Source organism: Tripterygium wilfordii, chromosome 12 (assembly GCF_013401445.1).
Source record: "Tripterygium wilfordii isolate XIE 37 chromosome 12, ASM1340144v1, whole genome shotgun sequence".
In the NCBI taxonomy this organism is placed as follows: Eukaryota; Viridiplantae; Streptophyta; class Magnoliopsida; order Celastrales; family Celastraceae; genus Tripterygium; species Tripterygium wilfordii.
The window spans coordinates 1,141,615-1,166,548 of record NC_052243.1 but is presented as its reverse complement, the minus strand read 5'-3'; the positions used below and the strand labels follow the sequence as shown (position 1 = coordinate 1,166,548).

The 24,934-nt window shown below is 38.9% G+C and overlaps 7 protein-coding genes and 1 non-coding gene across 12 annotated transcripts; 7 read left to right on the top strand and 1 right to left on the bottom strand.

Moving 5' to 3' along the window:
* The first annotated feature begins 130 nt into the window (after nucleotides 1-130).
* Nucleotides 131-1,965, top strand: LOC120011519 (pheophytinase, chloroplastic). The gene is made up of 6 exons (XM_038862650.1): nucleotides 131-557; nucleotides 738-849; nucleotides 934-1,027; nucleotides 1,109-1,301; nucleotides 1,381-1,450; nucleotides 1,528-1,965. Exons 1-6 carry the CDS (start codon nucleotides 250-252, stop codon nucleotides 1,855-1,857), a joined length of 1,107 nt encoding a protein of 368 aa, XP_038718578.1. The 5' UTR covers nucleotides 131-249; the 3' UTR covers nucleotides 1,858-1,965.
* A 228-nt stretch (nucleotides 1,966-2,193) lies between these two features.
* LOC120011518 (glutathionyl-hydroquinone reductase YqjG) lies at nucleotides 2,194-4,329 on the bottom strand. The gene is made up of 3 exons (XM_038862649.1): nucleotides 3,520-4,329; nucleotides 3,010-3,259; nucleotides 2,194-2,478 (listed from the first exon to the last, which is right to left on the bottom strand). Exons 1-3 carry the CDS (start codon nucleotides 4,290-4,292, stop codon nucleotides 2,287-2,289), a joined length of 1,215 nt encoding a protein of 404 aa, XP_038718577.1. The 5' UTR covers nucleotides 4,293-4,329; the 3' UTR covers nucleotides 2,194-2,286.
* Nucleotides 4,330-4,362: 33 nt separating this feature from the next.
* Nucleotides 4,363-6,505, top strand: LOC120011521 (60S ribosomal protein L23). Its single transcript, XM_038862653.1, has 4 exons — nucleotides 4,363-4,515; nucleotides 4,604-4,888; nucleotides 5,237-5,278; nucleotides 6,124-6,505. The coding sequence occupies exons 1-4, from the start codon at nucleotides 4,503-4,505 to the stop codon at nucleotides 6,204-6,206; spliced, it is 423 nt and encodes a 140-aa protein (XP_038718581.1). The 5' UTR covers nucleotides 4,363-4,502; the 3' UTR covers nucleotides 6,207-6,505.
* Nucleotides 4,981-5,139, top strand: LOC120011649. Its single transcript, XR_005471093.1, has one exon. It is a non-coding gene; the product is annotated as a small nucleolar RNA snoR137 (small nucleolar RNA).
* On the top strand, nucleotides 6,450-8,626 carry LOC120011522. Of its 2 annotated transcripts, XM_038862655.1 has the most exons (3): nucleotides 6,450-6,580; nucleotides 6,848-7,014; nucleotides 8,071-8,626. In XM_038862655.1, the coding sequence occupies exons 1-3, from the start codon at nucleotides 6,574-6,576 to the stop codon at nucleotides 8,200-8,202; spliced, it is 306 nt and encodes a 101-aa protein (XP_038718583.1). In that variant the 5' UTR covers nucleotides 6,450-6,573; the 3' UTR covers nucleotides 8,203-8,626. The 2 variants fall into 2 exon arrangements, with proteins under 2 accessions (XP_038718583.1, XP_038718582.1); XM_038862654.1 differs by lacking the exon at nucleotides 6,450-6,580 and having other exon boundaries at nucleotides 6,606-7,014.
* A 1,221-nt stretch (nucleotides 8,627-9,847) lies between these two features.
* LOC120011520 (acid phosphatase 1-like) lies at nucleotides 9,848-11,747 on the top strand. Its single transcript, XM_038862652.1, has 3 exons — nucleotides 9,848-10,350; nucleotides 10,892-11,101; nucleotides 11,516-11,747. The coding sequence occupies exons 1-3, from the start codon at nucleotides 9,953-9,955 to the stop codon at nucleotides 11,691-11,693; spliced, it is 786 nt and encodes a 261-aa protein (XP_038718580.1). The 5' UTR covers nucleotides 9,848-9,952; the 3' UTR covers nucleotides 11,694-11,747.
* Nucleotides 11,748-13,562: 1,815 nt separating this feature from the next.
* LOC120011104 (protein PHOSPHATE STARVATION RESPONSE 1-like) lies at nucleotides 13,563-19,670 on the top strand. Of its 4 annotated transcripts, XM_038862148.1 has the most exons (9): nucleotides 13,563-13,783; nucleotides 15,131-15,179; nucleotides 15,452-16,079; nucleotides 16,168-16,378; nucleotides 16,468-16,544; nucleotides 16,656-16,695; nucleotides 17,071-17,128; nucleotides 17,862-17,934; nucleotides 18,895-19,670. In XM_038862148.1, the coding sequence occupies exons 3-9, from the start codon at nucleotides 15,459-15,461 to the stop codon at nucleotides 19,246-19,248; spliced, it is 1,434 nt and encodes a 477-aa protein (XP_038718076.1). In that variant the 5' UTR covers nucleotides 13,563-13,783; nucleotides 15,131-15,179; nucleotides 15,452-15,458; the 3' UTR covers nucleotides 19,249-19,670. The 4 variants fall into 4 exon arrangements, with proteins under 4 accessions (XP_038718076.1, XP_038718075.1, XP_038718074.1 ...); XM_038862147.1 differs by lacking the exon at nucleotides 15,131-15,179 and having other exon boundaries at nucleotides 15,457-16,079; XM_038862146.1 differs by lacking the exon at nucleotides 15,131-15,179 and having other exon boundaries at nucleotides 13,564-13,783.
* Nucleotides 19,671-20,200: 530 nt separating this feature from the next.
* Nucleotides 20,201-24,877, top strand: LOC120011211 (cellulose synthase A catalytic subunit 4 [UDP-forming]). Its single transcript, XM_038862275.1, has 12 exons — nucleotides 20,201-20,392; nucleotides 20,653-20,854; nucleotides 20,962-21,080; nucleotides 21,167-21,227; nucleotides 21,358-21,511; nucleotides 21,600-22,212; nucleotides 22,320-22,457; nucleotides 22,538-22,663; nucleotides 22,752-22,964; nucleotides 23,058-23,570; nucleotides 23,658-24,008; nucleotides 24,098-24,877. The coding sequence occupies exons 1-12, from the start codon at nucleotides 20,201-20,203 to the stop codon at nucleotides 24,677-24,679; spliced, it is 3,264 nt and encodes a 1,087-aa protein (XP_038718203.1). The 3' UTR covers nucleotides 24,680-24,877.
* The last annotated feature ends 57 nt before the right edge of the window (nucleotides 24,878-24,934 follow it).

Genomic DNA, 24,934 nt, shown 5'->3' with positions numbered 1-24,934 from the left:
CAACCCTGAGTTATTGAGCTCTTACTTTACATAAGAGTTTTTTGAATGTGATCATGTGAGGAAAAGCTCTGCCACAGAATCTGCCTTATCTTTTCAGTGGTGGGTCTCCTTTCCTGCCTTGAATGAAATTATTACAAGCCAAAAAAAAAAGTCTCATTATTTAAAGCAAATCACATTTGTTGTTTCTAAACATCGATTGAAAGTTCAATTTCCATTCTGTTGAATGCTCAACATTCATTTCGTTAACAAATGGCTTCCATGGCAGTGGAGGCAGCTATGGCTGTACATCTACTAGGACAACAGAGAAGATCAAATCTTCGCCTCTGCAACATCAAGACCAGCAGACTTAATGTCAGCCATGCATCTCTTGCAAATCCAACAACTTCATCACCTTCGTTGGGGTTGAGCGTAGTAGATATAAAGGAGAGGTGCCAGAAGTGGGAATGGAAGGGTCGCCATTCCATCCATTACTTTGCTTCAGTTACTGATTCCAATAGTACTAAGCCTCCTCTTCTTCTTGTTCATGGCTTTGGTGCTTCAATTCTGCACTGGCGCAGGTATGTATGTCCCTTCAAGACTTTTTTTTTTTTTAACCAGGGATTTCTCAGCAAAACATACCCATCGGAGATAACTGAAACTGCTGGGCGCCGGCGTTGAACTTGCGTCATCTTGCATTTGCAAGGAGTTTGTTAATTGCTTTTGGTTTTTCCTTTGTTGGGTATTTGATGTTGTTTTAGGAATATTGGCACTCTAGCCCAACATTACAACGTCTATGCAATTGACCTTATTGGGTTTGGTGCTTCAGATAAACCACAAGGTTTTTCATATACAATGGAAACATGGGCTCAGGTAAGTCTGTACTGGTCAATCTGATCAATCTTTGAAACATTTGGAGCTTACCCAGTTGTTGATACTATGGTCACTGTGTGGCAGTTAATACTGGACTTCATAAATGAAGTTGTTCAGAATCCAACTGTGCTGGTAGGGAACTCTGTGGGAAGTCTAGCTTGTGTGATTGCTGCATCAGGTAGCCAAAACTATGCCCTTTCTTTTGTGGCTTCATGTCCTGCAAGTGTTTGACAAAATGCCTGGCCTTTATATGTGGTAGACTTCTTGCCAAAAGAATCTACTCAAGCTCTGGTTTGTGGGCTTGTACTCTTAAACTGCTCCGGTGGCATGAACAACAAGGCCATTGTGGATGACTGGAGGATCAGATTGTTGTTACCCCTGTTCTGGTTAATTGACTTTCTATTGAACCAACGGGTAATCGCTTCAGCGATCTTTGAATCCATCAAGAAGAGGTATTGATTAAAGTTTCTGTAAAAAACTGTGATTACTTACAAATTACAATTGCTAAAATCCTATGACTAATTGACGCAGAGACACTATAAGGAATATTTTGCTCTCTGTTTATGGAAACAAGGATGCAGTCGATGAAGAATTGGTGGAGGTATCAATGGTCTCCTGTAAACATTCTTACATTTTTTTGCTCCTGGAACACTATCATGTATTCACTTGAAAATGCAGATAATTTGTGAACCTACATTCGATGAAGGGGCGCTTGATGCTTTTGTTTCGATCGTGACAGGCCCGCCAGGGCCAAACCCAGTGCAATTGATGCCCAGGATTCCCTCACCTGTTCTAGTTTTATGGGGCAATCAAGACCCTTTCACTCCTCTTGATGGTCCTGTTGGTAGATACTTCTCTTCCATGCCTTCGGAGCGAGCAAACGTGAGTCTGTACGTATTGGAAGGGGTCGGACACTGCCCTCATGACGACAAACCTGATTTGGTCCATGAGAAGTTGCTTCCCTGGCTGGATCAGCTTGCTGCTTCGCAAGAAGAGAATATAGTATAGCATCTTAGAGAAGCTTATTCTAATTGTCATCTTGACAATTCATCTATGAAACAGAAATTCTTATAAAATGTTGCACAAAATGCTATTGTTTCCAAACTGTAACGAATCCCATACCTCTTGAACGCGAAAAAACTGCATCACAAGGGCCATTGATTACCTGCATTATCAGCATTACAGTCTCAAATTCCAATCAGCTTTGAACTGGCTTCTTGCCTGATAGGTATAGAAGGTAAACTACAGTTTCCTAAACCCACCATGAACACGAATGGAATGAACTCAGTTCACCTCCTAGTTCACAGTTTCAAATTTCCATTGCCCCATTGAACACAAATTTCGAATATGCAGGCAAAATAGTGTTTATGCTATACTTTGTATGAATTCAGGTAATTGTACATTATACACAGCGAAAAAGTTGTCAACTAAGCTAACTTATGAAACATAAGCTCGCGTGCTCTCACCCACCACTGGCAGTGAATCTCTGTTATGTGGTCTGGAGAGAACTTCATGCTCATAGCTCATTGGAGTAACAGGCCGAATGCCACCTGGATTCAGTGGGAAAAGTATTTTATAGTAACCATCCATAATTGCAGAAAAGTTGCAAGTTGTCGCAACTTTTGGGATCTGCAGAGGAACAAACATGCACCGTTTAGGTCTGTGACAGTGGCACATTCAACAAAAATAGGAAAATTGTCCGCAGAAGATATGAAATCACAAGTATACTATAAGTCATCTCATACAAGCTCAACTAGCTTTTATTTCCAATTATACTCTCACAATGAAATGCATATTCTACATATCGAACCACTCAAGCACTATTATACCAAGACCAAAATCTCACATAAATCAACTAATTGAAGATTGAAAAGTAAGGCTCTGTATTAGTAACCATAACCACCAGTCTAATTGTCACTGAAGATCTGCGACTTCCACATCAAAATGTGGGATGTCAACAACATGGTCATTTCATGTATTTGGAGACAGCATGAACCATTTCAGTTCAACATGACAAACGTACACACAGAGATGATTAGTGCAAAATCAGCAGCATTTCCCTCAAACAAACAAAAAAAGTAAATTTTTTTAGCAGCATTTCTCAATGACTAGTCCAGCAAACAACAGGGAAGAATCAACGACAAGGGGCAAAGCTAGTACCTGATAAATGTCCTGCATATAGCCACGAAGATTGGTGTACTCAAGTAGCTTCTTCTTTGTGCATTTGAACAGAACACTATAAACAGGATCGAATCGAATCAAAGTAGTGAACAGGCAAACATCCGCAAGCGTAAGTGTATCTCCACATAGATATCGTGAGCCACTCAAGTGATCATCTATCATGTCCAATGTACTGAACAGTTCATTAACAGCAGCATCATATGCCTCTTGACTTTGAGCAAACCCACATCTGCAAGATGCAGAAATCCTTTAGTTAATACAAATAGGTGCGTGCACACTGCACTGGACTAACACTAAGCCAATTAACAACACAGTCAAAGCCCGTTGTTTCTTACAGAGTAATACCAACTTACCAACACCACGGCCACCAAGTTGCAGAGATGGACAATAGAGAAAATCCTCCCCAGTTTCTTCGACACGCCAAAATCACACTCATATAATCTAATTTCTGCAGTAAAGATGAGAATTTTGAGTGTTCTGGAAGATTACCTATAAACCCCATTATTCACATTGGGATAAATCACACGGTTCCAATCCTCAATCTTTCCCTTCAACCAAGGCGGCGATAAATCCAAATCCGGATTGCTGGCTGACCCGTTAAGCCCAGAATTGAAGAATTCAATAATATCATAGCTCTCATTGCACACCACTTCCTTCTTCTCCATATCCCACAACATCGGCACTGTGGCACGCCCATTATACCCTTCACTCCTCGACCGATAAACATCTCTCAGATTCCTACACCGGTTCGCTCTATCCCTGCTCGGGACAAGTACTTCCCTCTCCGGGCCATGGAAATCACGGAACTCCCAGGAACCGTCGAGGCCAGGAGACGCAATTGAGACAGGAACGGCGTCCTCCAGGCCCTTAAGTGCCCGGACGATAAGGGTCCGGTGGGCCCAAGGGCACGGAAGGCCCACATAGAGGTGGAGGTTGTTAGTATCGGAGGAGGGTGAAGTGAGGCGAAACCTAGAGGCGGGTCTAGAGTAGGCGCCGGAAGGGTCGGACGGCGCAAGCTGAGACATCATGAGTTGCCACGTTGAATTCCATGCCGTACGGACGGTGGAGATGAGGAGGCCTGGAGGAAGCGACGGCCCCCACAATAGCTTTGTGATGGAGTTGAACAGTTTCTTGGATGTTGAAGGCGTTGGATTTTCGTTAAGGGACAATCTGGGACTGATATTGGTCTTGGAGCCCCTGTTGGTCTTCAGTGAGATTCTCGGAGAAAGGAAGCTCTGGACAGTAGTACTGATGAAGGCCATTGTTGTTTCTCAGGAACCTTGCTGAATGTTTTAATATTATAAAATTATGGTTTATTCTGGAATTCCATAAACCGAAGGAAGGTTAATTTAGCCTTATAACCAAACACTACGAAAGTGCCAAAAGGCCAAAACCCTAGCATATATTGGTTATCGACTGTCGCTTCTTCTCCTGCCACGCCAGCTCCAGCGAGAGGTGATCACCGATTCACCATGTCGAAGCGAGGTATGATTAATGATTGGATATTTTGATTATAGTTTTTGGATCGAAAATTGGATGTTATGATCTTGATTTTGACGGGGTTTTTTTATAGGAAGGGGTGGATCGGCGGGGAACAAGTTCAGGATGTCGCTGGGTTTGCCTGTGGCGGCGACGGTGAACTGTGCCGACAACACTGGAGCGAAGAATCTCTACATAATATCCGTGAAGGGGATAAAGGGTCGCCTCAACCGTCTCCCTTCTGCCTGTGTTGGTGACATGGTTATGGCCACTGTCAAGAAGGGCAAGCCTGATCTCCGTAAGAAGGTTATGCCCGCCGTCATTGTCCGTCAACGCAAGCCTTGGCGCCGAAAGGATGGCGTCTTCATGTACTTTGAAGGTTAATACTTAATAGTGCTTTCTTTTGTTACTAGTTTTAGACTTTTAGTAGGGCTTTTAAGTTTTAACAGTGCTTTTCTTTTTCCTGTATCTGTTGCTTCTTTGATATAATGGAGTGGCCATTTTACTTTGTTGGTGATCACTCATAATGGAGAAGCATATAGTGAATGTGAAATGCCAGTTTTAAACAGCATGATGTTCTTCCTGCTTTAGGGTTTATTGGCATCTTGTTACCTGTCTTCTGGTACATGCATCAATCTCTCTGTCAAACACATACCCTCAATTGGTGGTGGTCAACTTCTATTGTGCTAATTCAGTTGCTGAAGGTCTTTGTTTGTTGTATTTGCAGATAATGCTGGTGTCATTGTGAATCCTAAAGGAGAAATGAAAGGTACTCCAACCCTTTACCAAAGCTATATTCTAGCTCTTTTACATCATGTACATATGAATTCTTTGTATTAGTTTCATATATCTTTCATGTTGCAATGGAATTATTCATCTGAAATTTTGCTTTCTGGGTAATTGTTTATTGCTGTCCTTTGGTCTGTCTGAGTATATGAAGTAATGCCGTAACGAGTCCTGAATGTGAGCGCTTAAGAATACTGAATAGTCAACATTGGTTTATCTGCATATCATTAACGCAAAATATGCCGAGAATTTTTATTATTTCTTCTCATTTGGTGGTGAAAGCTGGCAAATACTGGATCACTATGAGAGTGCATAGAGAGTAGTTTTTATAAGCAGCTATACATGTCAAGGTTTAGGCGATAGCTAATAGCCTAATTCTTATCTGAGAAGATGATTTTATCTTGCTTATTTCTTACTAAATTGCTAATTTGTTCTTTAGGTCTAGCATACCTATGTATACATCCGCATGACAATTTCTGAATTGAAGTTATCACCAATCCAAAAAGATGAAGTGCTTAGATTATACTATTATAGTATCATGCTTCACTTTCTCTGTTATTTTTTTGTGGATTGGTAGCTGTATACATAAATTAGTGAATAATGAAATCTTTTTGATCTTAGTATTGGTAATATATGATAATACTATAGAAGGCTTATCCTCTGTCTTGAAGTATTTTGGCCAGTTCGTTTGTTCAGAGTTTGGACACATTTTACTTCGATATGATGAACTGCTTTTCAGATCACATAATTGAAAAGTGATTCGCCATTGGATCTAGCATATTTTCTTCTGGTTATGGTTTCGTTTCGTTTATGTTTTCTTAACTGCAGGTTCTGCGATCACTGGTCCCATTGGAAAGGAATGTGCTGATCTTTGGCCTAGAATTGCAAGTGCTGCCAATGCAATTGTTTGAGGCTCCATTTTGAGTGCTTTGTGCGCTTAGTTTTGTAGGTAACAGTGGATGGAAGTTTTGATAGCAACGGCGGATGTTATATTGATCCACTGTATTATACACTTTCTAATGGGTTTTATGTTCGCAGACAAGTCAATTGTTGCATGTTCTTGTCTTTGCAGACTAGTATTTCCATGCAAATTTTTCTGTGGCATAATGGAATCACCCTTGAAATTATCATTTTTTCTTATGCATCTGAATTTTATTTTCCTAAGGAATGTAAGTGTCTGTTCTCATAAATATAATTTTTATTTTCTTAATTTTTATTTTATTTTTTGATGTTGAGGTATCTCAATTGGGTAATCTCTCTCTGCAGCTACAACTGCTGATGTCTGGTAATAAAAAAAAATGTCCGTTATGAATTAGTTTGAATTTCATTCTTTGATTATGATAATTATTATCGACACATTTTGGGCCCAAGCCCAAGCTCAAGTCCTAGTCCATTAACTAGCAAGGCCCGATCGAACAACTGTGATTATTTCTTTCCTTCCCCGCCACAACCGCTTCGATGATCTATCTTCCTTCCTGTCCAACCCTCTTTACCGTTCGTTACCGCTTCAGATCGTTTGAAATAAGCAGGCTTCTCGCATTTCGTGACGCAGTCGCGCTCTCTCTCGGAACTTCCTGGTGGCTGGTGGGAAAAGAAAAGATGAGGTGGAACTACCCAGAAATATCCTTGGAGGATATGATAAAGCTGGTAAATGGGTTTGATTCTGGGATCTGGGTATCAATCAAGAAAGCCTTGCAGTGGGGTTCCTTCTTCGAGAATGTGAGTGATTTCTTCTATCGTTTTGTAACACTTTTGTTTATAGGCTTAAATTTGTGATTCCGGGATTCTATGACGCATGATGTGTAGCAACACATTTTGTGGGTTTAAGCAGTAAGATGATACACAGATTATGGATTACGGTCATATGGTTTCTTTGAATAGGCAGAAATCTAATATAAACTTGCGTAATGGGTTGTCCTGAACGTGTAAATATGGTGAAAAGTCCTTTAATTTATATTTGTATTTTGATATACCTTTGTATTTTTATACATGAATGCTATCTGTTTTAATTGGATTTTATAGTCAGTTCGATTTTATTGACAAGAGTATGCATTGATTCCTTTGCTCTCTTCTGGATTACAACTTCTGTTTTTATATGCATAAGTGCATAACTATGTGGCAATTACTTTTTTTTGCACTCTGTCTTCATGCTATAAACATTATGTGCAAGAATAGTTCTATACTTCTATTGCCTATTGGCAGTCATACCATGGCCAATTCAATGATATTTAGATGATAAGTTCTTTGACATAGTCACTATAATGGCTATGTGACATTAGAATGGTTTATTCCTTTCAAATATAGATGGAAATGCTAAGATTTGGAGGGTACAAATAGATGTTCTTCAATATATCATGGAGACGTGTTCTGATTTTAATTCTTTTTTTTTCTTGATAGCTTGACTGGTTGAGTAATTATTTAAAGTCATAGTTTCTTATATGTCGATATAATCTGTTCATGTGGCCAGATACATCTCCCAGCATGAGCTTTTTAATATATATATTAGTGACTGGTTGCTTTTTTGCCATGCCATCTATCGGTGACCCTTTAGTTTGTAATTTTATCAAGAATGAGAATGTGCCCACTAAGAAAGTTTAGCGTATCTTTGTGGCCCTTTGTCTATGTAAGGTATGTAGTTCTGAGTAGAAAAGCCATAAAGTTTCGAATAGATGAAACTAGTTTGTATGGTCATTGTTACTTTACACCTTTGGACGGTGCAAACTTTGATATTAGATTAAACTTTATCTTACTTTTTTCATCATAAATTCTTTTCAGGAATCTTCAGTTCTTCACCAACTCTTGTGTAAAACAGAAGAAAAATCATATACGATAAGGCTCTTGCAACTTTTTGAAGCAATGGCTCATCCAAAGTTGTCTTCATCGTCGCTGTTGACATTACATCACTAGCAAAAGCATCATTCCTCTCTCAACCTGGGGACCAATATGACGAGGCAATGCTGGCAGAGAAAAGTTGGACTACAATTAGGTTTTGTCACCTGCATATAAGAAAATGACATCTACCTAGCATCTATGATGGTGATGCCCACTGAAGAGAATTGATACTTGAAAGCTCAATCCATCTCTGCCTTCTATTTTCTTGTGTTCTTGCTTCTGGCGATTCAAGTTCTCCTGGGTTTTTATTCGGATGAAAAATCTACACTGTGGAAGTTCAAAGAGGATGCAGCTCTTGAAGTGGGGGAAGAGAATTGCAAGCACTGGCTCTGCAGACCCATTAGTTGGCGTACAACGAAGAATTCCTACTGGTTGCCTCTGCCATTGGTCATACATCTTGAGGCAGTTGGCATGGAAGTTAAAGTCACAGTGGAAACAAGCTTCAGGGTGGCAAAAGAGTAGTGTGCAATGCAGCTATGATCTTAAAAGCTATTCTCTCAACTTTGATGATGGTTTATTCCACGCTCCTTGATCATTCAATGCTTCATGAAGAAAATCCTCTCTCCCCAGCAGTACAAAGTTTAATTTCTTACTGCAATCGGTGCATTTTGTGCGCAAATAAAGTTTGGAACTGTACATTTCTCTGAGTCTTATTTTTCTATAGTTAGAGAAAGTTGTCCATGGATGGCATTATGGGACTGCGACGTGAATGATTCAACTGGAACCCTTATTTCGTTGGATTTTTCATTTCTGGAGTACTTAATTCTACCATTTCTTCTGATATGTATGCTTCCTTGCTATTGTTCTGCTTTTGGTACCTTTTTTATATCATCTGGAAGAGTTGTTTTCTTTTGAACACTTCTTAGCAGATTGTCTCCAAGAGAAACAGCCATTGATGGTTCAACTGTTGCAGATTTCTCCTTGTGTCTTGGTGGCAAATATAGAGTATCAGTGATCACATTGGAAGGAACTATGGTGGGTGGGTATGATCCTATTTCATATAGTAAAAGCATCAAGCATGTTTTGTAGGGCATACCTACTGCCGTGATAAAAGACATAATAAGAAAGTATTGGCACATAGTTGGCATCTGCAGTGGTAAAAGTATAAGAAAAAGTGAAAAACACAATTACAAAAAGAAAAAGATGGCTGCCGTGATTGGAGGCAGTAGCAGCGGGACTACTTTGACAAAGGCATGCAATGGAAATGGTGCACCGAAATGGCATATTATTTTTTACATGGGTTGTGGCTAATGATTTTTAAACCCAGTAACATATGTTACTTCAATGTGAGCAGAGTCGAATCTTGACACTTTCCCACACTTGTGGGCTGAACAGATAGATGCTCGTCTGATTGGATCTAGATTTAATTCATTAAAATTCCTAACTCAAACCCATTGAAGATATTGTGTGTTGCGCCTTGGATCCGCACTGATTTGTTTTTCATTGGTTGTCATTAATGGTTCTTAGACTTAGAAAACACATTTTCAATGTGAAGTAAGTTAATTATATTTATATATCATTCAGTTAGGTTAAGGTTATGCAAATCCGATATAAAAAAAACAAACACAATTGAATCATAAACACGCGAGGGACCCAATGATGAGTTGTGCAGCATATGCAACGACATTAATGTATTCATTTTCAATTTCAAAGCCACAACAGGAACAGGCAGCAGCACAACCCCATGTGAGTCGTGACCCTTCTATATAGATCTCCAAAATCCCACCTCTCTCTCTTGGATCTCCTTTTGTGAAGAAAAAAGAAAATGGCAAGATCACAGAATTTGGTGGTACTGTTGCTGGCTTTGACAAGCCTATGCATTGGCTTGGTTTCTGCAGATTGGAACATACTGCATTTCCCCAAAAGGAAAAGCATTCTTTCTGGTGGCAGTGGCTTGAAGAATTACTGTGAGAGTTGGAGGATGAATGTGGAGCTCAACAACATTAGAGGGTTCGAGGTTGTTCCCCAAGAGTGTGTGAGCTACATCAAGCATTACATGACATCGGCTCAGTACGAGTCGGATTCGGAGAGGACGATGGACGAGGTTCGGCTGTATTTGAGCAGGTGTTGCAGCTTACATGGTGATGGTAAAGATGCTTGGATCTTTGATGTTGATGACACTCTTCTTTCCACCATTCCTTACTACAAAAAACATGGTTTTGGGTAAGTTTAATTTTCTTCTTTTGTTTTTTAACGAGAAATCCATCCAAGAATCGGTCCCTTTTTATGAGTAGGATCTGGATCTGGAGTTCTGCATTTCTCAGAGTGTATGATTCTCATATCACATTAAATTTTTGTGATTTTTCCGTTGGTCTTATTCTTCACCATTGGATACAAATTGTATACTCCGAGAAATTCTATAGTTACCTCATCCATAGGGTCTAAATTATGCTCATATGTGCATTTATGTGTGTTAGATCTAACATCAATAGCTTCACTAGTGGTGGGTAGATCTAGGTCTCTATAAGCAAACTAACGTGGGGTCCACTGTTGATCTTTGTTGTTGGGCTTTTGGGTTTAAATGTAAGTAGTTCATGGGCCTATTTAAAGCCAATGACAAATAGCTAAGCCCAATCTGGTTATGTTTTACATTTACTGGACCTACTAAAGAACCCACATTTGTGATTTCTTGGCCCACAATGGCCTCATAATTAAACTTGTCAAATGCTTGTTAAGTGGGTCTTAATTTGATTGGTTGAACCAGTGGAGAGAAATTGAACACAAGTTCAATGGAAGCATGGATGGGAGAGAGCAAGGCACCAGCTTTGGAGCACACACTGAAGCTCTTCCATGAAATCAAAGACAAGGGAGTCAAGATCTTCCTCATCTCTTCAAGAACAGAAACCTTAAGATCTCCCACTGTTGATAACCTCATCAATGTTGGATATCATGGATGGACTGGTCTCATATTAAGGTATTGTGGATGCATTTTTGCATACAATGTATTATCCGCTCTAAGGTACCTCTATGAATATTCCACCCTCTCCTCACGGTTTTATAATTATCCACCACCTCCCTTACTCGAACTCCTAACCTCTTTAAGGTGAGAAAATAAGTACTCAAGTTACCATCCCAATTAGACTATATGGTAACTTGGCTACTCACTTTTCGACTTCCACGAGGTCATCGGTTTGAGTGGGGACGGCGAAATATTTTTTTGAAATAAATCCATAAGAGGGAGGATATATAGGAATGCCGATAAAGATATCCCATATAGTGCTAGTGGACAATCCACATAAATATGTGAATAATTAGTAGAATTTGTCCTTTTCATATACAAATGTCAAATTATATATTGAATTTCATTTTATAATGATATGTGTTGTAGGGGTCTTGAGGATGAATTGATGGAAGTGCAAAAGTTCAAGACTGAAGCAAGGAAAAGATTAGTAGATGAAGGCTATCACTTTTGGGGAATCATTGGAGATCAATGGAGCAGTTTGGAGGGACTTCCAAATGCTAAGAGGACTTTCAAGCTCCCAAATTCCATGTATTATCTTCCCTAATTAACTAATTAATCAATTGATTTATGTATATTGAGTTAAGGGAGTTTTATATAATATATTAATATTGTGTGTGATTTTTATATACATTATGCATTTATATATATTTGAGGCATTACAACCTTTTCGTTTGTCCAATCTTTGTTTTTTAAATAGGCGAATTAACATAATGCCTTTGATTCGAAACAAGCATAGATAAATACTTATATTAGTAAATACTCAAATTGAGTTTCATGGTCGGGCGACATTGAGAAAGATGAAGCCTTTCAGTTATTTTATAATTTTTCATAATCACCTTTAATCTAACTCATTGAACGACTAAAATGAAAAATCGATAATCTTTATATTTACGGGCCTTCGTATTGTGAGAAAATCTGTCGGGTTACCATACTCAAATATCAAACAACATGAACTCAACAACACATAACCATTGGACTTATGTGAGAACATTTTTTATTGGTTAATATTGATTTATTTCGAGCAATTCTAATATATATTTTTTGGTGTAGAAAATTATGAATGATTTTACAAAGTAGTGATCCTAGATGACTGTATGTATATGAGAAAAAAATTGCAAAAGGGAAGGAGTTTTATTTATTTATTTATTTATTTATTGAGGTAGTGGACATTGCTCTATGATAGCCACGTGTCCCACAATGGAAACAGAAGCTGATTTGATGGAAGGCTATAATTGGCTGAATAAGGAAAATGTAGGCCCCGCGATATTGGGGGCATCAAAATAATGGTTGATCGGATACTCCAATATGTTGTGATTTGTGACAGACAGACGAACTTACATTATTCTGTTCTAGTGTTCTATCTGTTCCCACCTCGTCATGCAACAACTTATATACAAGGCAATATGTGTTGTTTCATAGTTTTATGTTTGTTAATCCCTATATTATGTTTTCTAAATCCAGTAAATGTCCAACTCATCATAGAGTTCTAGAATCTTCTAGTACCTTTCAGAAGAGATGACGAAATTTTAACACGTATCTTATTAGGTCAAAGAAATCACGAGCTTATAAGTTGTCGAACAAATATTTATTTTAGCGAGATGAGATTTTTCAACAATTGTACCATGATCATGTGATTCTTAAACTAGACTAGGACTCCATCCCTTACGAACTCATGACGTATGCAACACCCGTTGCGTTTTATGTAGTAATTATAAAAACAACATTAAAAAATATAGCAATGCTAAATTAATAAAGTTTGACCTAATTTGTTATCTACAAACTTAATAGGATTGCGTTTGCCACAATTTTAGTAATTCTTTGATATTTTTCTTGCTAAGAAGGGAAATTAGGAAACTACAAAAGTAAAATTATGCATTTTCTCTCTTTCCAAACAAAAAAGGAACAACTAATTTTGGGATGGAATATTCTTGGTTGGTGGCATTGAAGATGGGAAATTCCATTTTGGCTCTTCTTCTACTTTCACTCTTTATTCCATCAACTCTCACTTAGGATAAATGAACCATTAATAAAAAAAAATTAAATTCATGAAAAATGTACAAAAATTTATAATATCATATTGTCCATAGCGGAAATGACACGTGTCCACCTAATTTTTTAAAAAAAACTAGAAATAATAATTCACAATAAAAAATGGATTAAAAACAATTATGGCTTTTCTTCTAAAAAAAAAATTGATGGCTTTTTAAGCAATTGAAAGGACAAGTCTGTTATGGCAAAATAGGAAATTTGAACCCGCACGTGCGATCCATCAGATATTACCCCACTCGCCAATCAGGGCCCGGCCCCGCACATGCTTCTCGGTACTCCCCCACCATCAACGCTTCTTGTTCTCCACGCTCTTTCAAAGGCGCGTGGGATAGTTTCGCTGTTCTTACTTCTTTGTGGACAGTGGACACGCAGCCAGAGCCCAAAAGCCCATGGCCAAGAGCTCCCCGATGAAGAGGGACAAAGCGCACTCGTCACCGTTCACTTATATCGCACGCCGGTGACGGAATTCGGGACGACTCTCCCAGCTGTTGTGTCAGAATTCGGTGCGTTAGTTCTATCGCGTTTCGGTTCTCTTCGGACTTCCGTTGTTTGTTTGGAGATTTTCATGAAGTTTTAGCCTTTTAGGTAAGAACTCGATATGTCCGCCCCCCTAATTTTGCATATGCTTTTTTGTGTTTTTCATTGAGTGACACTATGGATAGAATCATTTGGATGTACAGCTGTGATTTTGGATACCCAGTTGGAATTTACTTTAAATTCCGCCTTTTCCAATCTGTTTTGGGTAGAATTTCGAATTGGGTTGTCTTTATTCGTTCAATTGTGTTGCTCTTGCTCTGGTTTATGACATAAGTAGTATTTGGTTCGTATCAGTCGTTTGATGCTTCTGGTGCATGGTTTGCTATCTGTACGTGATTGTTTTGAATGGCTGAATTCTTGTTCATATTCTTCTTATTAGATTCTTAATGAGGGTGTGCGTTTTTACCTTATCTTCTTTCGGAATTTCAGTCCTTAGATATTAAATCTCGTGGAATATGATCCTAAATAGATTGGAATCAGGAGGAGAAATTCTCTCAGAACGTGGGGCTTGAGTGTTGCATATGATTGTGCTAAAGATGTGGCACAAGACGAGGAACTGTGATGAGAGTTTTTTTGGCTACTTCTAAATGTTTTGGGAATTTTCGCTTATTGATATTAAATGGGCAGCTTTGGTAGTTTTAGATGCCCAACTGCCAGGCATTGATAGTGATCCTGACTGCAAACTTTGTTCATTTATGACTGGGAGTTGATCCCAATTGCCAAGTATAGCTTGCTAGATTCTTATTGTTTGTAGTAATGAGTAGTATTTTCTATCATATTATGGGTGATTTTTTGGCATTTACAGTCTTGAGGCATAGGGAAAGTAAGTTGGTTTCTTAATATCTGAAGTTACTGGTAGTGAGAAAAAGGTACAATCGAGAAATGGCTGTGCAAAGTGATGTGTAAAGTCTTCATTTATATAGTGCATGTCTTGTGACTCTATAATTGAGCTGATGCGGTTCCTTGTCCCGGTGTTTTGAGTCATGTATTTTCTTCACTCTTCCTTTTAACCGTGAAATTGGAACTGAGAGGTGTTTATCTCAAATTTGGATGCCCTGTTGTACCTTTGGTTCTTTGTCCCCCCCCCCCCTAATGCGAATTTTATAATGATTAACGTCTGCATTTACATAATCATTCTTATTGGAGATGTACTTTACTCCCCCCCCCCTCAATAAACAAAATAAAACATAATTTACTATTAGCATTTTGCTTGAGATGGACAAGCTATCATGGAGAAGCCTGTAGATCTATAACTTTTCACCCTTCACTGAAGTAATATGCTGATCAAACAGCAAATTATTTGACTTTTTGTTACATGTAACCTTACTGCCATCAGAACTTAATACACATGTATATATAAAAGTGTCATTACAACCTTTTTGTATCCCTTTTCAGTTTTCTCGATTTTGTCCACTTGAAACAATTCATGATCTTCTCAACGATAGTAAGTAACTCTTTTTTTTGTTCTTTTTCATTCTTCTTGAAGTTTCCACACCTGACATTTGATGAGCTTTCCTGTTGTGTCGTGTGGGTTCCAAGTTATAATAATGTCTCTAGGTGGATTATACTTGACTGTTATCTCCATAATAGGGTTAGCTGCAGAATGCCAGAAACATAGTTAATATCACTTCTTTTTTTAATCTTTCTCTGAAAAGAAGTTCACCAAGGGCTGATATTGATTGCGCAACTTATGTTTGCTCTCCTGCTTGATATCAGAACAGTTATGGAGGCACGCCCTGCTTTATCCATTCAGAGATCAGGAGCAAAACAGCTAACTGACCTTGGGGTGTCTGGACCACCGGCTTCATCTTTGCCAGTCCTTCCAGCTTCTCGAGAACAGTCATATCCCAAGTTGCCTGACTCTCAACGAATTTCTATGGAAAGGGAAATAATGGCAAGGTCTCTGGTCCGCTCAACTTCTAACAGTGGAGTAGTTGGTCATATATTTTCATCATCTGCAGGCTTCTCAACAGATCTTCATTACTCTTCTGTTTCCCCTGGTGAAAAACATTCAAGGAACACTCCTTTCTTTACTCATTCATCAACTAATCAAGAAGCTTTGCCTAGAGGGTTGCCTCATTCTACCACATCAAGTTGCTACACCAAAGAAAACAGTGATTCCTGGTGTACAGAGTCTCTTCCTGATTTTTCTGATTTCCCCGTAAATGTCACAGTCCAGGACAGGCAAATTGAATGCAACACTGCGGTTGTGGCATCTGAAGAATATAATAAACCAAATGATTGGCAGGAATGGGCTGACCAACTAATCAACGATGATGATGATTTGAATGCTAATTGGAACGAGCTTCTTGTTGACAACAGTGTCGCAGACCTGGAGCAAAAGGTGGGATCCTCTTAAGACACCTTTCCCAGGAAATTGAATATTTATGTTACTATTTTTATGAATTACATTTCTTATTTTGTTTTTACAGGTGATGTGTCAGGTGCCAAAATCATCTTCAACTATTCTAGCTCCCCATCTCAATGTTCATCAGCAGCTTCCTGCCCCATCTGTAGAAATCCATACCGTTGCTACCCCCTCATCACCTGCAACTAGCTCCCTGGCCAAGCCACGTATGCGGTGGACACCTGAACTACATGAGGCCTTTGTGGAGGCTGTCAATCAACTTGGTGGTAGTGAAAGTGTGTAAATTCTCCTGTCCTCACGAAATTATCATCCTTAGCCTATGAGACTACTGCGTCAATTAATTTTGCATTCTTAACCAAAACAGGAGCTACTCCGAAGGGGGTGCTAAAGCTCATGAAAGTTGAAGGCTTGACCATCTATCATGTAAAAAGCCACCTGCAGGTTGTCAACTATATTCCACATATCATGATATCTGCTCAAATAAACTCATGCAAGCTGGTGGATAATTTTTTTTTTACTTTCTAATGGAGGATCTTGATCCTTGAATTGCAGAAATATAGAACTGCCAGATATAGACCAGACTCATCAGAAGGTATCCAAAAGAAACTACAAGTTCCATATTTGGTTTCTTGTTTTTCCCATATATTTATCTTCCAACTGCTTATTAGCACATCTTCGTTTGCATATTTTCCCCTTTAACCTTATTCCTTTCCCTCCTTTTGTTCTCATCCTGTCGTGCTTGAACTTGTGCTGAAGAGATCAACTCCAATAGTGTTGCTTTAAGTATCTTTCTGATTTTATGCTTTACATAGATAGACTTTGTTTGGATCTTATGGGTTCGCTAGCTTAGTTTGCCTCCTGTAGTACAGCATACTTAAGGAATTTAATATGAGGTACATTTATTTAGAATAATGAGCTATTCTCTTTTGCTTGTTGAAAAAAATGAACGATTTTTCTCACTTTGCAGGATTCTCAGAGAAAAGACCAACAACTATTGATGATATATCTTCTCTTGACTTGAAAACGTAAGAAAATAGTTCATTAATGCATTGAGCATGAATTGTTAATATGTTATATGGTGAGAATGTGTGATGCTTATTTATTCTTTATTGTGGCTTCCATTTATGTTTGTTAGGTTAGGAATGTTATGCATTCAGAATATGTTTGAACTGAAGAAAATAATTTGAGATATATTGATTCCTTTTTATGTTTGATAAATTCAGAAAAGCACAGACTTACTTGATTGCCTATGTTTGTTTTTTTATTCAAAATTAGGTTTTTTCTGCTTACACTTTTCATTCAGGATTGGACAGGGCTTAATATAGGTAGTTGCTAGTCAGGAATGTCTTTCCTGGGTTACAGTTTATTAATTAAGGCTGTCTATTTACTAGTTATTGAGTCAGTAACTGATAAAAATTTATTTTCTTAGATACTTTAAAAAATCTTTATCATTTGGTGGATTTGATAATGACTTCTTCCTTAGGCGAGTGTATGTCCTTGAATGAGAATTAGTAATTATTGTCAAAATGTCAAGTAGTTCCAAATGAGGATTTGAAATTTAATCTGATATTTGAAAAAGGTTATACCTTGAATGATAAGATGGGGCAAGCATATAAAATGGGCAAGGATTCCAGATTGGGTCATGGAGGGGGCTATATTGACACAGTTTAAGCTTTTACATGAAGTTACTGTGTCACGCAGTTACAATATGTTTTTAATTATTAGCCAGATTGTACTCACTGTTCTTTTTGTGGATAGCAGAGGTATCGAGATAACTGAAGCTTTGAGATTGCAGATGGAAGTTCAAAAGAGACTGCATGAACAACTTGAGGTATAAAATTCTACCTAAATATCTTTCTGCTTGGCTCTGGTTACAGTTTTATTTCACCATGAAAATCACTTTTGTAGCCCTATTTCTAGCCAGTTTGTGCCTGTAATTTTTGTAAAAGATAATATGGTCCATATTTTATGTGGCTAACAAGGATACTGCCTGAAATTCTTTTGAGAATTGAAGTGGATGAACTTTTAAGGAGATTTTTGGAGAGAGGGGTATAAGGGAATGGAAGTAGCCAAGTTACTAACATTTTTTTGGAGGGTTGGAACCTAAACCTCTTAAACTGTGGGTATCAATCACTGAGCAAGGTTTTTTAAAATAATCCATTTTTTCTGCTATTGAAACACCTCCTTATGAACACACTGTTAAAAATGGGAAGAAATGAGAGGAACGGAGAGAGATTTCTATCAATGGGTCGGCACCTTTCCCCCATTGATGTGTGATGGGATCAGAATTTGCAGTGAGAATAAAGTTAGCGTCTAGTCTATATAGGATAATCATAGTTCTCTCATTACATGACAGTGGGATTAGACTTTGGGTCCTTCAGACTCTAACCCACGTTATATTGGCCTCGTGGATTTTTCATGGTTGCTGTTAACAAATGGCTGAAGGGGAAACAGTAGTCATTTAGATTGTGAAAAATGGTACACTGGATGAATAGATTCACTATCATCGTGCAACATAGCAATTTAAGAATTCTCTGAGCTAATACTCTTAATCATTTGTAAGATAATCATGTTGGATTTCACCTTTTTGAGTACAAACTAGCTAGTCTGAGGGGGAAAAAAGCTAGGCTAAATGGTAATCCCTTTTGGTGTGGTAAGATTTTATGCTAGAATCTTCCTTGATTCATCCCCACTCTTTGAACCTAGGATCTACACTTGCATGCAGCCACGCACATTAGATGTGGCATGTAATTTGTGGTGTGTAATATAGATGTATTTCTCTATTCAACAGATCCAACGAAATTTACAGCTACGGATAGAAGAACAAGGCAGGTGCCTCCAAATGATGTTTGAGAAGCAATGCAAGTCTGGCATTGATAAGCTGAAGGCATCATCCTCTGCTTTGGAGAATTCGTCAGCCCCATCTTCTGATGCAATCCAAGATTCCCCTGCAAAAGATGAATTGGGTGCCTCCCATGTGGAAACTGGAACTGATGGTGTCAAGGCCAACTCTACTCCAGAAAAAAGCTTTCAGGATTTAGGGGGCAAACAGAAGGCACCACAAAGTGAAAATCCTGATGGTCATGAGCCAAATGTGTCTGAGTCAAGTTCCCAGCCCTCAAAGCGTCCAAGAACCGATGAGTAAGCCATCGGCAATAAACTGACGTGCATGGAAAAAATTTAATCTTTGTAGAACCCTTGTGGTGCCCGACTCACAGCGCTTTGAAACTTAAGATTATGGAAGATTTTAAGCGTTATTTATTAGGAGGTGCCCCGGCCAATAATATTCTGAAACTTCAATGCTCTCTAGTTTTTGTTTGATGTCTCTATTGGAGTATTGTTATGCACTCTATTTAGTCCAAGAGACAAATTTCATGGGAAGAGTGTTCATTAGCCTTCAACCTCCTTATTTGTACTTGTTCTTCATTGGTTGAAGCTGCAGAACATGCATTTGAAATGGTTCCCTAAAACCATCGAGAGTCTCAATTTGTAGAAACCTTGGTGTCTTGTACTGATGATTGTGTTGTACTCTTTTTTCTTGAAATCCAGTGATACAGAAAATGAAGATTTTTGGTACCAAAGATTAGATCAAAAAATGCAGGTGCAATGAAGACTTGAGAGACTACTTCACTGTTTCAAGATACCAGTGATCTTTAAAATAGAAAGGATAAAGGAAGTTGTGTTGCTGTTGAAATAGGTGGTGGGTAGCAATTTGTTGATGTGAATTTTTATCTTTGGAGATTTTTTTTGCAAGTCAATATCTAAGACGGATAAAAGGAGTAGTAAACAAGAAAAAAATAGTAGAAAAAGGTAGGATAGGGCACGAAACTAGGATTCCATAACAAAATATCTCAACATGGAAAAGCTACGGAAGTAGAAGTCCACAAGAAAACATCTCAGTTGAGTGTTTTGAATTCCCGATCTCGAGAACTATAGGTCCTAAGTAACTCCCGATCTCAAGCACTATAGATCCTAAGTCGGGAGAGAACTACTTAGCAACATCTACATGACAAACGCCAAAAAAAAAGACTTTTTGAGAGTTTATGTCTACTTGTGGGGTATATATATACAAGCAAAGGTGTATATATATACCCTATATGTGTGTGGGTATTGTTAGTTTGGTATGGGAAAGGCAAGCGTCAGCAATAGAGGCACCTTTAAGTCCAAGCTACAGAATGGTCAGGAATTTGTCATTGCAAGCAAACTCTCTGCGTATAAGTCCTTCTCTCACCTGTGACTCCCATGACTTCTCTTTGAATCAAACCCACGACTTCTCAACTTACAGTTTGGTACCAGACACCTCCATACAAACTATACTCTTACCTTACTATAATACCCACATCCATCGCCTCCTCTCTTCTCACAAGCTCTCTCTGCATTAACTTGGGCGTTCTTGCCATGGCCTCAAACACCATGGCCGCATATGACGATGAGGTAATCTTTCATTCTTTCTTTAATTTTTTAATTTTTTGTTAATTCTGTTGTTTTGTACTCAAACAATCTCATATTGGGTGTGTTTTTCTCTTCCTGTCGTGAATGGTTAATGTAGCATCATCGGCCTCCGACACGCCACTCTGTGTCGAAAATATGCAGAGTTTGTGGAGATGAGATTGGGTACAGAGAAGATGGAAACATGTTTGTGGCATGTCATGTTTGTGGGTTCCCAGTGTGCAGGCCTTGTTATGAGTATGAGAGAAGTGATGGGAACCAGTGCTGCCCTCAGTGCAATACTCGATACAAGCGACACAAAGGTTGATTTAATTTATTCTCTCTTATTGAATTTGTGTTAATGAAAGTCTTCTGGTTTGTTAATGTATTGTGAGAGCTTAACTTGGGACTTTTTTTACTTCCTTAACAGGCTGTCCTAAAATTCCAGGAGATGAAGAAGATGAATTCGATGCAGATGATTTCGACGATTTTCAGACTAAGAGTCACCATGGTGACTTGGATCAGCAGCACAACGATGCAAATCACTCGGTAACATATGTTCACAATGATTTTCAGATTAAACTGAAATTTTGTGATTTTGAAAGAAACCAAGGCTAAGGGTGGTGAATTTGCAGGAAAATGGAGAGACCCATCAGCCACAATGGAATCACAATGCTGCTTCAGTTGCTGGAAGCAGTAAGAGAAACTGTATTTGTTATATATATATATATATATATATATATACATTATCCATTTAAATTGTTCATTCAGATTTCCTTTCCCTTCCACTTCCAATACATTAATGTGTTGGTGGTGATTGGTGCAGTTACTGGGAAAGATTTGGGAGGAGATAAAGAGGTTTACAGCAATGAAGAATGGAAAGAGAGAGTAGAGAAATGGAAAGTCCGGCAAGAGAAGAAAGGTCTTGTGAGCAAAGATGATGAAGCAAATGAACAAGGAGATGAAGAAGACGACTACCTGTAAGTTCTCTTAATTGGTAAATTTTCATAGATAGAAGTAGAACCATAAGGAACAATTTTTCCAAATGTAGAATCTTTGGTCTTGCAGCACAACTGAAGCTAGGCAACCACTTTGGAGGAAAGTCCCAATCTCTTCAAGCAAAATCAATCCATACCGCATTGTCATTGTCCTTCGCCTAATCATTCTTTGCTTCTTTTTCCGTTTCCGGATCTTAACACCGGCCCACGATGCTTTCCCATTATGGTTAATCTCTGTTATTTGTGAGATATGGTTTGCTTTGTCTTGGATACTTGACCAGTTCCCCAAATGGTTCCCCATTAACCGTGAAACCTACCTTGATCGCCTGTCCTTGAGGTTTGAGCGTGAGGGCGAGCCTTCTCGTTTACTTCCAGTTGATGTCTATGTGAGTACTGTGGACCCTCTCAAGGAACCTCCAATTATAACTGCAAACACAGTCCTATCAATCTTGTCTGTTGATTATCCAGTCGAAAAGGTCAGTTGTTATGTATCAGATGACGGTGCATCGATGCTTCTTTTCGACACATTATCAGAAACTGCTGAATTTGCAAGGCGATGGGTGCCGTTTTGTAAGAAGCATAACATTGAGCCAAGGGCACCTGAGTTCTACTTCTCCGAGAAGATCGACTACCTGAAAGATAAAGTTCATCCCAACTTTGTAAAGGAGCGCAGAGCCATGAAAGTAAGCAAGTTAGCTTCTCAAACTACTCCTTGGAACCTGATTTAGCAATCAATGTTGTATGTTTTAGCTACTTTTTTTAAGTAATGATTGTTTGTATTGTGTTGCAGAGAGAATATGAAGAATTCAAAGTGAGAATCAATGCATTGGTAGCTAATGCTCAGAAGAAACCTGAAGAAGGATGGGTTATGCAGGATGGAAGCCCATGGCCTGGAAACAATACTCGGGATCATCCTGGAATGATTCAGGTACTGAAATGACCCGTTCTCTCTTTCTCGTTCCTTACATCCTGACAATCAACAATGCAATTCAATTTTATGTTTTGAAGGTCTATTTGGGAAGTGCTGGTGCACTTGATGTGGATGGTAAGGAGCTTCCGAAGCTAGTATACGTTTCACGTGAGAAGCGACCTGGCTATCAACATCACAAGAAAGCTGGTGCTATGAATGCTCTTGTAAGTATATTTCTAGGAAAAATATTATTTCCTTCATTCATGCCATAGAAATTCACTGATATATTACAATGCTGTGTGCCATCGCTAGGTTCGGGTCTCTGCAGTGCTTACAAATGCACCTTTTATGTTGAATTTGGATTGTGATCACTATATCAACAACAGCAAGGCCATCAGGGAAGCAATGTGCTTTTTGATGGATCCCCAGCTTGGGAAGAAGCTGTGCTATGTGCAGTTTCCCCAGAGGTTTGACGGTATTGATCGCCACGACAGATATGCTAATCGCAACGTTGTTTTCTTTGATGTAAGTAACACTAGATTGCAATGATTCATTTCTATTCTCATATAGTCTGATTTCTTGTTCTGTGGGATGATCTCGAGTGTTTTCCACTTACAGATTAACATGAAAGGCCTGGATGGGATCCAAGGGCCGGTATATGTTGGCACTGGATGTGTCTTCAACAGGCAGGCCTTATATGGCTACGATCCTCCAGTGTCCGAGAAGCGGCCTAAGATGCATTGTGATTGCTGGCCTTCATGGTGCTGCTGCTGCTTTGGAGGTTCAAGGAAAAAATCCAAGAAGAAAGGGCAAAAGAAAAGTTTTCTTGGAGGACTATACACCAAGAAAAAGAAAATGATGGGGAAGCAGTATTTAAGGAAAGGATCTGGACCCACCTTTGATCTCGAAGACATCGAGGAAGGACTAGAAGGTTATGAGGAATTGGAGAAATCATCATTGATGTCCCAGAAGAACTTTGAGAAACGATTTGGGCAGTCACCGGTTTTCATTGCCTCAACTCTCAAGGAAGACGGTGGCCTTCCTGACGGGACTAATTCTACATCACTCGTCAAGGAAGCCATTCATGTCATCAGTATTGGCTATGAAGAGAAAACTGAATGGGGCAAAGAGGTAAAGAACTACATATAGAGTTAAGGACTCAATGGACATCATTCCAAATATATGCCTTATTTGAGGATTTTTTCTTTTTCATTGCAGATTGGATGGATTTATGGTTCAGTGACAGAAGACATTTTGACGGGCTTCAAGATGCATTGTCGAGGATGGAAGTCAGTGTACTGCGTGCCAAAGAGACCGGCTTTCAAGGGATCAGCTCCTATAAATCTGTCTGATAGATTGCACCAAGTTCTGAGATGGGCGTTAGGATCTGTCGAAATTTTTCTCAGTCGCCATTGTCCTCTGTGGTATGCTTATGGTGGAAAACTGAAATGGCTGGAGAGACTTGCTTACACCAACACCATTGTCTACCCTTTCACTTCAATTCCTCTGCTTGCCTACTGCACTATTCCTGCTGTCTGCCTTCTCACAGGAAAATTCATCATTCCAACTGTAAGTCGTAGCTATTACTTGCTATACAAGTAATTGTAAGATCATTAACGACCATGTTTTGTAACCAAGAAGTCTTTTATATCTTGCAGTTGAATAACTTTGCTAGCATTTGGTTCATGGCACTTTTCATCTCAATCATACTAACCGGCGTGCTAGAGCTCCGCTGGAGTGGTGTCAGCATCCAGGACTGGTGGCGTAACGAGCAATTCTGGGTGATCGGTGGGGTATCCGCTCACCTTTTCGCTGTCTTCCAAGGCCTCCTCAAGGTCCTTGCTGGAGTTGACACAAATTTCACTGTAACGTCAAAATCAGCAGACGATGCGGATTTTGGGGAGCTCTACCTATTCAAATGGACTACCCTTCTCATCCCACCAACAACACTGATAATCCTGAACATGGTCGGAGTTGTGGCAGGAGTTTCTGATGCAATCAACAATGGTTATGGGTCATGGGGTCCTCTGTTTGGGAAGCTGTTTTTCGCATTCTGGGTCATCGTCCATCTTTATCCATTCCTCAAAGGTTTGATGGGAAGACAGAACAGGACTCCAACAATTGTGGTGCTTTGGTCTATACTTCTTGCATCGATTTTCTCATTGGTTTGGGTTAGAATTGATCCCTTCTTGCCTAAGCAAAAAGGTCCAATTCTTAAACAATGTGGAGTGGAGTGCTAAGTCATTTCTTTTTTTCGCTTGATTGTTACTTCCAAGTCTTTATAAATACTTTGTCATATATATGCATTCAGATAGTTTTCTGTTCATGCATCAACTGTAATGGGTTTCGTTTGCAAATGTATGCTCACAATATATATGTAATGGAGGACTTGGGTTTTGTACTCTAACCATTGGATTTAAAATCTCGTATATTTTTTATTTTGTCGTAATCTTTAAAAAATGTTTTAATGACCAAATGGGGGCGACTTCCAAGCC

What these genes read in the sequence shown, in the direction of transcription:
- LOC120011104 (XM_038862147.1), top strand. Translation starts at nt 15,459, where the DNA reads ATGGAGGCACGCCCTGCTTTATCCATTCAGAGATCAGGAGCAAAACAG. An exon ending in ATGTAAAAAGCCACCTGCAG is followed by an intron (nt 16,545 to 16,655) that starts GTTGTCAACTAT and finishes CTTGAATTGCAG; the next exon opens with AAATATAGAACTGCCAGATA. An exon ending in TAGACCAGACTCATCAGAAG is followed by an intron (nt 16,696 to 17,070) that starts GTATCCAAAAGA and finishes CTCACTTTGCAG; the next exon opens with GATTCTCAGAGAAAAGACCA.
- LOC120011519 (XM_038862650.1), top strand. Translation starts at nt 250, where the DNA reads ATGGCTTCCATGGCAGTGGAGGCAGCTATGGCTGTACATCTACTAGGA. An exon ending in TCAATTCTGCACTGGCGCAG is followed by an intron (nt 558 to 737) that starts GTATGTATGTCC and finishes ATGTTGTTTTAG; the next exon opens with GAATATTGGCACTCTAGCCC. An exon ending in TCGATGAAGAATTGGTGGAG is followed by an intron (nt 1,451 to 1,527) that starts GTATCAATGGTC and finishes TTGAAAATGCAG; the next exon opens with ATAATTTGTGAACCTACATT.
- LOC120011521 (XM_038862653.1), top strand. An exon ending in CGTCTTCATGTACTTTGAAG is followed by an intron (nt 4,889 to 5,236) that starts GTTAATACTTAA and finishes TTGTATTTGCAG; the next exon opens with ATAATGCTGGTGTCATTGTG. An exon ending in TCCTAAAGGAGAAATGAAAG is followed by an intron (nt 5,279 to 6,123) that starts GTACTCCAACCC and finishes TCTTAACTGCAG; the next exon opens with GTTCTGCGATCACTGGTCCC.
- LOC120011211 (XM_038862275.1), top strand. Translation starts at nt 20,201, where the DNA reads ATGTGTGTGGGTATTGTTAGTTTGGTATGGGAAAGGCAAGCGTCAGCA. An exon ending in ATCATCCTGGAATGATTCAG is followed by an intron (nt 22,458 to 22,537) that starts GTACTGAAATGA and finishes TATGTTTTGAAG; the next exon opens with GTCTATTTGGGAAGTGCTGG. An exon ending in GCAACGTTGTTTTCTTTGAT is followed by an intron (nt 22,965 to 23,057) that starts GTAAGTAACACT and finishes TTCCACTTACAG; the next exon opens with ATTAACATGAAAGGCCTGGA.
- LOC120011520 (XM_038862652.1), top strand. Translation starts at nt 9,953, where the DNA reads ATGGCAAGATCACAGAATTTGGTGGTACTGTTGCTGGCTTTGACAAGC. An exon ending in TACAAAAAACATGGTTTTGG is followed by an intron (nt 10,351 to 10,891) that starts GTAAGTTTAATT and finishes TGGTTGAACCAG; the next exon opens with TGGAGAGAAATTGAACACAA. An exon ending in TGGACTGGTCTCATATTAAG is followed by an intron (nt 11,102 to 11,515) that starts GTATTGTGGATG and finishes TATGTGTTGTAG; the next exon opens with GGGTCTTGAGGATGAATTGA.
- LOC120011518 (XM_038862649.1), bottom strand. Translation starts at nt 4,292, where the DNA reads ATGGCCTTCATCAGTACTACTGTCCAGAGCTTCCTTTCTCCGAGAATC. An exon ending in GTGAATAATGGGGTTTATAG is followed by an intron (nt 3,260 to 3,519) that starts GTAATCTTCCAG and finishes TGCATCTTGCAG; the next exon opens with ATGTGGGTTTGCTCAAAGTC. An exon ending in ATATGCAGGACATTTATCAG is followed by an intron (nt 2,479 to 3,009) that starts GTACTAGCTTTG and finishes GTTCCTCTGCAG; the next exon opens with ATCCCAAAAGTTGCGACAAC.
- LOC120011522 (XM_038862654.1), top strand. Translation starts at nt 6,754, where the DNA reads ATGATCTATCTTCCTTCCTGTCCAACCCTCTTTACCGTTCGTTACCGC. An exon ending in GGGGTTCCTTCTTCGAGAAT is followed by an intron (nt 7,015 to 8,070) that starts GTGAGTGATTTC and finishes AATTCTTTTCAG; the next exon opens with GAATCTTCAGTTCTTCACCA.